The 9450-nt window shown below is 44.6% G+C and overlaps 1 protein-coding gene across 3 annotated transcripts in view; it reads right to left on the bottom strand.

Moving 5' to 3' along the window:
- Window positions 1–1137: 1137 nt before the first annotated feature.
- VPS16 (VPS16 core subunit of CORVET and HOPS complexes) overlaps window positions 1138–9450 on the bottom strand; it is a 25315-nt gene continuing 17002 nt past the window's right edge. For all 3 annotated transcript variants that reach the window (XM_073236841.1, XM_073236842.1, XM_073236843.1), the window contains 7 exons: window positions 9353–9450; window positions 9159–9266; window positions 8793–8870; window positions 2493–2662; window positions 2319–2415; window positions 1541–1644; window positions 1138–1424 (listed from right to left, as the gene is read on the bottom strand). In XM_073236841.1, coding sequence (XP_073092942.1) covers window positions 1280–1424; window positions 1541–1644; window positions 2319–2415; window positions 2493–2662; window positions 8793–8870; window positions 9159–9266; window positions 9353–9450 — 800 coding nt within the window. In that variant the 3' untranslated portion in view covers window positions 1138–1279. The remainder of the gene's footprint in view (window positions 1425–1540; window positions 1645–2318; window positions 2416–2492; window positions 2663–8792; window positions 8871–9158; window positions 9267–9352) is intronic.

Genomic DNA, 9450 nt, shown 5'->3' with positions numbered 1-9450 from the left:
ACTACAGAAAAGAGACAAACCACCATTTTAACTTGTGATTTACCCATGTAATATGTGATGAGCACAATAAATGGTTGCATTACAATTTGATTTACATCCTTAAAGGATTTTCATACTTCATTTACAAATCAGGTGGAGGAAGACAGACACCTTACCAGGCCCCAAGTCTCTCTTTTCAAGCATTGGCAACCCTAGGGGCACTAAAGTGGCAAAAGCCAGAAGCTCCAGTGAGGCCTACCCTCCATCTGGGTTTGGGTTTCCTCCTCTGTCCTCCTTCTGGACTAAGGAGGCAACAAAAGGAAAAGGTAATCCCCTCAGTGTTGGGTGGGGAGCTGGGCATGAAGCCAAGGTGCACTGGACTACAAATGAAAGGCTAACCATGGGAGACTGGAGGCAAGGAAGGCTGGCTGGAGTGAAGCCTCCACTGAGGGGAGGATAGAGCCAGGGGTCTCTTGTTTGCAGTTTACTTTGGCAGAATTGCGATCTTCCATCCTCTTCTCTTCAGCCCAGAGCCTACTCAGGACTTACTAACCACTGTTCAGTGCACAGGATTTCTGAAGGTTCCCGTCCAACCCCTCCAGCCCTCTGGCCACACCCCACCCTCACTGTAGCATACACTGGGGGCCTTGCCTTGGAATCCTCTACCCAGACTTCAGTTCTGGCTCAGAGATCATCCCTTCTCAGTCACAAAAGCCATGGAGATGCCCTGAGACCCCCAGATGCCATCCTGGTTTCAATTCCCAGTTTTGCCGTATACTCACTGGTACCAAATTTCCCCTATCTTCAATTTCCCTTACTTTTAAATGGGGTGATGTTACTTACCTCACAGGGCTGTCATATGGAATAAATATCAAAGGTAAAGTGTTCAACATAGTTTTTGTGCGTATAATGCTTTTCAGTGTGACTCTTGATGGGTTGGTGCTTTAAGTTTTGTGCCATCTCTTCCCATAATCTTCCGAGGGGCTCTGAGTTTGAGAGGCCTTTCCTTGGTAACTGTGGAGAGGGTAAGTCTCTTGTAAATGTCACTGAGAAGCTCCTTCTCTAGCCCCAGTATAATCACACATATCCAGTTCCGCTTAAGTCTCTGGAATGACCCAGCTTGCCTTCACTTAGCTGAACAGCGTAAGACAAGCACTCTACAAAGTTCCAATTTTATTTACAACCAGACCCCAGATCCCACCCCACACCAGCTCCTAGGCTTAGCTCTGCAGGAGGAGCTGGATGAGCAGTGACACTTCTGTCAAGCCAAGGGCTTCGGGAGATGTGCAGGGTATGCCCCTCACTTCTTCTGGGCTTGTGCCCTGGCCCGCTGAATCTTATCAACCGTGGGCCCATCTGTGGTTCCAGTGCAGTGGGACAGTACAAGGCTCAGCTCTGCTTCATTCCGGTGCTCAATGGCCACATCTGCAGCCTGAGCCACATCCCTGTGGTTTGAGCAGAGGGGGAGATGATGTCAGGCTGCCCGAGAGCACAAAACATGCCCCTAATCATTCCACTGGCTCAGCCACACAGCACCCACAGGGCTCTCAGACTGACGCACCCAACGAGAAGCAAGGCCTTGACCTTCTGCTCAGGACCCACGCGGGAGGCATACTTCTTGGCCTCATATTTGTTCTGTTGTTTCATGCAGATCTCCACAAAAGGCTTAGGAGAAGGAGTGGTGGAGAGGGAAGGTAAGGAAGAACCCTCCTGTCCTCTCTTACGAGCAAAAGCCCAATGGATTCATTGTCACTATGTATTTTTTATATACCCTAAGTACATGTGATTCCACCCCATTCCCTGCCCCAACACACAGACAACAGTTGTGATCTCAACATTCACAGGGCACAAATGACCTAAACCTAAAGTCTGTAAGAGCCTTGAGACCAATTATTTCCAAATACCCACCCCACCATCTGCTGCTACTCCTTTACAACAGGAGTTCCTTGCTCTCTCAGGGCCTGTGTTTCTCTCATACATGCCCTTATCCCACCTACCCACCACATCCCTGAACCACGGCCACAGAGACCCCCTCAGTATCCTCCTTTGCCTTGCAGATATGCCCTCCCCGGCTCCCTCCACCGCCCATTCAGGCAATACTTTCCCTTAGGCATATGGTGCGGGGAAAGCAGCTTTCTCCCCTGCCCCACATCTGCATGCAGGCTAGGCCCATTCTTGCATGTACCTGGCTTATAAATGAGCATACACAGGACACACCCACTAAGTATGCAGGATGGCTGGACAGATGCATGAGCTGAGTGGGCCATCTGCCTATCTCTGAGCTGGGTCCTCTCCTCAGGACTACTCTCCCTGGAGGTGGGGGAAGAGGAAGGCCTCACCAGGTAGCCAATGGGTGATTTCTTGCTCTTAGAAAACTTCTCTAGCTCCTCCCAGTCTTCCAGTTCTGCCAGGGCAGTCAGCTTCAGCCACCAGAGCCTGTGGGAAACCTGGGCTTGGAGGTTTTGCAGAAGTAGGTGGTCCTAGGACTACATGCAACCCAGGCCCTCACCTACCTCTTGTCAGGGATACGGAAATCACGTGCCAGTTGCTCCGCACGCTTGTTGTGGCCACCCAGGATGAGGGTGGTGACTGTGTCATGTAGAGACAGATCGAGGAACTGGTCCCCCAGCTCATCTTCTAGGCGTCGCTGCAGTCGGAGGAGTCGCATTTGATCTTCTGTGGCCTGGAGATAGACATGAGGTGGGACAGGAATGAGAGGGACAAGGCGGAAAGACTGTGAGGAGAGGAGGTTCTTAGAAAAGAGTAGGACAGAGGCGGAGCCAAGATGGCGGCGTGAGTGGGACAGTGGGAATCTCCTCCCAAAAACATATATTTTTGAAAATACAACAAACACAGCTATCCTTAAAAGACAGAACAGAAGACATAGGACAACAGCAAGACTACATCCACACCTGTGAAAACCCAGCGCCTCGCAAAGGGGGTAAGATACAAGCCCTGGCCCGGTGGGACCCAATCACCCGTCACCCCACCTCCCAGTGGGAGGAGAGGAGTCGGAGCAGGGAGGGAGAGGGAGCCCAGGATTGCTAAATATCCAGCCCTAGCCATCTGCACCCAGAGTGCAGACACACAATGAGAGGAGTGCGGGAAACTAGCGAAATGGAATAGTAAAACCTGCAAGCAGGTCCCTGCAGCTGGCAACCCTGGGACAAAGAAAAGTGAGTGCTTTTTGAAAGTCTTAAAGGGACAGGGACCCCACAGCTGGATGGAAGCATCCCGGGACACTTAGCCCAGCAGCTGGGAATCCCAAGAAACTCCGGGAGCCCTAACCACCTGGGCAGCAGTGCAGCTCTAAGACCCGTCACGGCAATAAACAGCCCCCCGCCCATTCCCCCTCCGGTGCGGCACCGCCATAGCAGAGCAGCAGTCTGAGGCTGGCCACGCCCACAGCAAGGGAGCTTCCTCCATAGGGGAGGGCAAGAAACAGAGACCCAGTCTACACCCAACGGCCCAACACAAGCCACTAGGGGTCGCCATTGTCCCAGGAAAGAAAGGCCAGAAGGAAGTGGAAAGGGTCTTGGTTCTCCCAGCTGACAGACCAGTCAACAGCATACCACTGCAGCTATCAACATGAAAAGGCAGAAAAATGTGATAAGGACCAGACTAACCCAGACATCCTCCACATCCTCCCCTGAGAAGAAATCTGGTGAGATAGATTTAACCAATCTTCCTGAAAAAGAATTCAAAATAAAAGTCATAACCATGCTGATGGACTTGCAGAGAAATATGCAAGAGCTAAGGAGGGAGAACACAGAAATAAAACAATCTCTGGAAGGACTTCAAAGCAGAATGGACAAGGTACCAGAGACCATTAATAGACTAGAAATCAGAGACCAGGAATGCAGAGAAGCTGATGCAGAGAGAGATAAAAGGATCTCCAGGAATGAAAGAATATTAAAAGAACTGTGTGACCAATCGAAAAGGAACAATATCCACATTATAGGAGTACCAGGAGAAGAAGAGAGAGAAAAAGGGATAGAAAGTGTCTTTGAAGAAATAATTGCTGAAAACTTCCCCAAAATGGTGGAAGAAATGGCCTCTTAGACCACAGAAGCACACAGAACTCCCATGACAAGGGACACAAGGAAGGCAACACCAAGACACAAAATAATTAAAATGGCAAAGATCAAGGACAAGGACAGAGTATAAAGGCAGCCAGAGAGAAAAAAAAGGTCACCTAAAAAAGGAAAACCCATCAGGTTATCATCAGACTTCTCAACAGAAACCTTACAGGCCAGAAGAGAATGGCATGCTACAGTTAATGCAATGAAACAGAAGGGACTTGAACCAAGAATACTGTATCCAGCATGATTATCATTTAAATATGAAGGAGGAATTAAAAAATTCCGAGACAAGCAAAAGTTGAGGGAATAGGCCTCCCACAAACCACCTCTACAGGGTATCTTAGAGGGACTGCTCTAGATGGGAGAGCTCCTAAAAAGAGCACAGAACAAAACACCCAACATATGAAGAATGGAGGAGGAAGAATAAGAAGGGAGAGAAATAAAGAATCACAGACAGTATTTATAATAGCTCAATAAGTGAGTTAACTTAGACAGTAAGATAGTACAGAAGCTAACCTTGAACCTTTGGTAACAACAAACTTAAAGCCTGCAATGGCAGTAAGTACATATCTTTCAATAATCACCCTAAATGTAAATGGACTGAATGCACCAATGAAAAGACACAGAGTAATAGAATGGATAAAAAAGCAAGACCCATGTATATGCTGCTTACAAGAGACTCACCTCAAACCCAAAGACATGCACAGATTAAAAGTCAAGGGATGGAAAAATATATTTCATGCAAACAACAGGGAGAAAAAAGCAGGTGTTGCAATACTAGTATCAAACAAAATAGAATTCAAAACAAAGAAAGTCACAAGAGATAAAGGACATTACATAATGATAAAGGGCTCAGTCCAAGAAGAGGATATAACCATTATAAATATATATGCACCCAATACAGGAGCACTAACATATGTGAAACAAATACTAACAGAATTAGAGGAAACAGAATGCAATGCATTCATTTGGGGAGACTTCAACACACCACTCACTCCCAAAGGACAGATTCACCAGACAAAAAATAAGTGAGGACACAGAGGCACTGAACAACACACTAGAACAGATGGACCTAATAGACATCTATAGAACTCTACATCCAAAAGCAACAGGGTACACATTCTTCTCAAGTGCACATGGAAAATTCTCCAGAATAGACGACATACTAGGCCACAAAAAGAGCCTCAGTAAATTCCAAAAGATTGAAATCCTACCAACCAACTTTTTAGACCACAAAGGTAAAAAACTAGAAATAAATTGTACAAAGAAAGCAAAAAGGCTCACAAACACATGGAGGCTTAACAACTTGCTCCTAAATAATCAATGAATCAACGACCAAATTAAAATGGAGATCCAGCAACATATGGAAACAAACGACAACAACAACACAAAGCCCCAACTACTGTGGGACGCAGCGAAAGCAGTCTTAAGAGGAAAGTATACAGCACTCCAGGCATATTTAAAGAAGGAAGAACAATCCCAAATGAATACTCTAACGTCACAATTATCAAAATTGGAAAAAGAAGAACAAATGAGGTCTAAGGTCAGCAGAAGGAGGAACATAATGAAGATCAGAGAAGAAATAAATAAAATTGAGAAGAATAAAACAGTAGAAAAAATCAATGAAACCAAGAGCTGGTTCTTCGAGAGAATAAACAAAATAGATAAGCCTCTAGCCAGACTTATTAAGAGAAAAAGAGAATCAACACACAACAGAATCAGAAACGAGAAAGGAAACATCACGACAGACCCCACAGAAATACAAAGAATTATTAGAAAATACTATCAAAACCTATAAGCTAACAAGCTGGAAAACCTAGGATAAATAGACAACTTCCTAGAAAAATACAGCCTTCCAAGACTGACCCAGAAAGAAACAGAAAATCTAAACAGACCAATTACCAGCAATGAAATTGAAGCGGTAATCAAAAAACTACCCAAGAACAAAACCGCCGGGGCCAGATGGATTTACCTCAGAATTTTATCAGACATACAGAGAAGACATAATACCCATTCTCCTTAAAGTTTTCCAAAAAATAGAAGAGGAGGGAATACTCCCAAACTCACTCTATGAAGCCAACATCACCCTAATACCAAAACCAGGCAAAGACCCCACCAAAAAAGAAAACTACAGACCAATATCCCTGATGAACGTAGATGCAAAAATACTCAACAAAATATTAGCAAACCGAATTCAAAAATAGATCAAGAGGATCATACACCATGACCAAGTGGGATTCATCCCAGGGATGCAAGGATGGTACAACATTCAAAAATCCATCAACATCATCCACCACATCAACAAAAAGAAGGACAAAAACCATATGATCATCTCCATAGATGCTGAAAAAGCATTCACCAGAATTCAACATCCATTCATGATAAAAACTCTCAACAAAATGGGTATAGAGGGCAAGTACCTCAACATAATAAAGGCCATATATGATAAACCCACAGCCAACATCATACTGAACAGCCAGAAGCTGAAAGCTTTTCCTCTGAGATCGGGAACAAGACAGGGATGCCCACTCTCCCCACTGTTATTCAACATAGTACTGGAGGTCCTAGCCATGGCAATTAGACAAAACAAAGAAATACAAGGAATCCAGATTGGTAAAGAAGAAGTTAAACTGTCACTATTTGCAGATGACATGATATTGTACATAAAAAACTCTAAAGACTCCACTCGAAAACTACTAGGACTAATATCGGAATTCAGCAAAGTTTCAGGATACAAAATTAATACCCAGAAATTTGTGGCTTTCCTATACACTAACAATGAACTAATAGAAAGAGAAATCAGGAAAACAATTCCATTCACAATAGCATCAAAAAGAGTAAAATACCTAGGAATAAACCTAACCAAGGAAGTGAAAGACCTATACCCTGAAAACTATAAGACACTCTTAAGAGAAATTAAAGAGGACACTAACAAATGGAAACTCATCTCATGCTCTTGGCTAGGAAGAATTAATATTGTCAAAATGGCCAACCTGCCCAAAACTATATACAGATTCGATGCAATCCCTATCAAATTACCAACAGCATTCTTCAATGAACTGGAACAAATAGTTCAAAAATTCATATGGGAACACCAAAGACCCTGAACAGCCAAAGCAATCCTGAGAAAGAAGAATAAAGTTGGGGAGATCTCACTCCCCAACTTCAAGCCTCTACTACAAAGCCTTAGTAATCAAGACAGTTTGGTACTGGCACAAGAACAGAGCCACAGACCAGTGGAACAGAATAGAGACTCCAGACATTAACCCAAACATATATGGTAAATTAATATACGATGAAGGAGCCATGGACATACAATGGGGAAATGACAGTCTCCTGGACAGCTACATGTAAGAGAATGAAACTGGATCACTGTCTAACCTCATACACAAAAGCAAATTCGAAATGGATCAAAGACGTGAACGTAAGTCATGAAACCATAAAACTCTTAGAAAAAAACATAGGCAAAAATCTCTTAGACATAAACATGAGTGACCTCTTCTTGAACGTTATCTCCCCAGGCAAGGGAAACAAGCAAAAATGAACAAGTGGGACTATATCAAGTTGAAAAGCTTTTGTAAAGCAAAGGACACCATCAATAGAACAAAAAGGTATCCTACAGTATGGGTGAATATATTCATAAATGACATATCCAATAAGGGGTTGACATCCAAAATATATAAAGAGCTCACACACCTCAACAAACAAAAAGCAAATAATCCAATTAAAAAATGGGCAGAGGAGCTGAATAGACAGTTCTCTAAAGAAGAAATTAAGATGGCCAACAGACACATGAAAAGATGCTCCACATCGCTTGTCATCAGAGAAATGTAAATCAAAACCACAATGAGATATCATCTCACACTAGTAAGGATGGCTACCATCCAAAAGACAAACAACAACAAATGTTGGTGAGGTTGTGAAGAAAGGGGAATCCTCCTACACTGCTGGTGGGAATGCAAATTAGTTCAACCATTGTGGAAAGCAATATGGAGGTTCCTCATAAAGCTCAAAATAGAAATACCATTTGACCTAGGAATTCCACTTCTAGGAATTTACCCTAAGAATGCAGCACTCCAGTTTGAAAAAGACAGATGCACCCTTATGTTCATTGCAGCACTATTTACAATAGCCAAGAAATGGAAGCAACCTAAGAGTCCATCAGTAGATGAATGGATAAAGAAGATGTGGTGCATATACACAATGGAATATTACTCAGCCATAAGAAAAAAACAGATCCTACCATTTGCAACAACATGGAATGAGCTAGAGGGTATTATGCTCAGTGAAATAAGCCAGGCAGAGAAAGACAAGTAGCAAATGATTTCACTCATATGTGGAGTATAAGAACAAAGGAAAACTGAAGGAACTAAACAGCAGCAGAATCACAGAACCCAAGAATGGACTAACGGTTACCAAAGGGAAAGGGACTGGGGAGGATGGATAGGAAGGGAGAGATAAGGGCAGGGAAAAAGAAAGGGGGCATTACGATTAGCATGTATAATGTTCTGGGGGGGTACAGGGAGGACTGTACAACACAGAGAAGACAGTGGTGATTATATAGCATCTCGCTACACTGATGGACAGTGACTGTAATGGGGTGTGTGTGGGGGACTTCATGGGGGGGGAGCCTGGTAAACATAGTGTTCTTCATGTAATTGTAGATTAATGATAGCAATAATCAAAATAAATAAATAAAAAGAAAAAAGAAAAGAAAAGAGTAGGACAAACCTTGGCTGCAAACTCATTTTTGGCCTTGTAGAAGGCATCAGCTGCTGTCTGCAGAGCTGCGACTCGCCCCTCAATACGCTACAAGGGCAAGAAGGGAAGCCTAAGCTCATAGACAAAGGGCCTCAGGCCTCCATCCCCAGGGTCCCCGAGGCCAGCCTTACCCACTGGGTGCACCACTCTGGTATCCCTAGTGGGAAGGCTAGCTCCGCTGGGACCAGCCCCAACCCTGGCCTCCCATCTTCTCAGACTCTCCCTCAGCAGTGAAGACCAGGTGAAATGTGTGCCAAACACAAGGCCTAGATTCTTAGAGAAGGAACCAGACCAACAGGCCTGCCCCAGTCCCCATCCACTCCGTGGACCTCAGACCTCCTCTGCAGCATAGCTGGCTCGGATGTGGAAGCTGCCCAACTCCTGGTGGTTGTCATCCTGATTGTAGAGATCCTTCAGCGTCTCTAGCTCCTGATGCTTACAGAACTGGGGACCATGAGCAAGCAGGCAGTCAGTAAGGCCAACTCAGGGGCAGGAGGGTCCAGCCGCATGCCTGCCCAACACACACACACCTGTCGGTACAAACTCAGGGCCATGGGCTGGTTCCGAAGGGTCATGAAAAAATCTCCTCTGTTCAGCTCGTTTTTCAGGTGCAGCAACACCGTGAACA

Source organism: Manis javanica, chromosome 5 (assembly GCF_040802235.1).
Source record: "Manis javanica isolate MJ-LG chromosome 5, MJ_LKY, whole genome shotgun sequence".
Classification (NCBI taxonomy): domain Eukaryota; kingdom Metazoa; phylum Chordata; class Mammalia; order Pholidota; family Manidae; genus Manis; species Manis javanica.
This window is presented reverse-complemented; position numbering and strand designations above follow the sequence as displayed.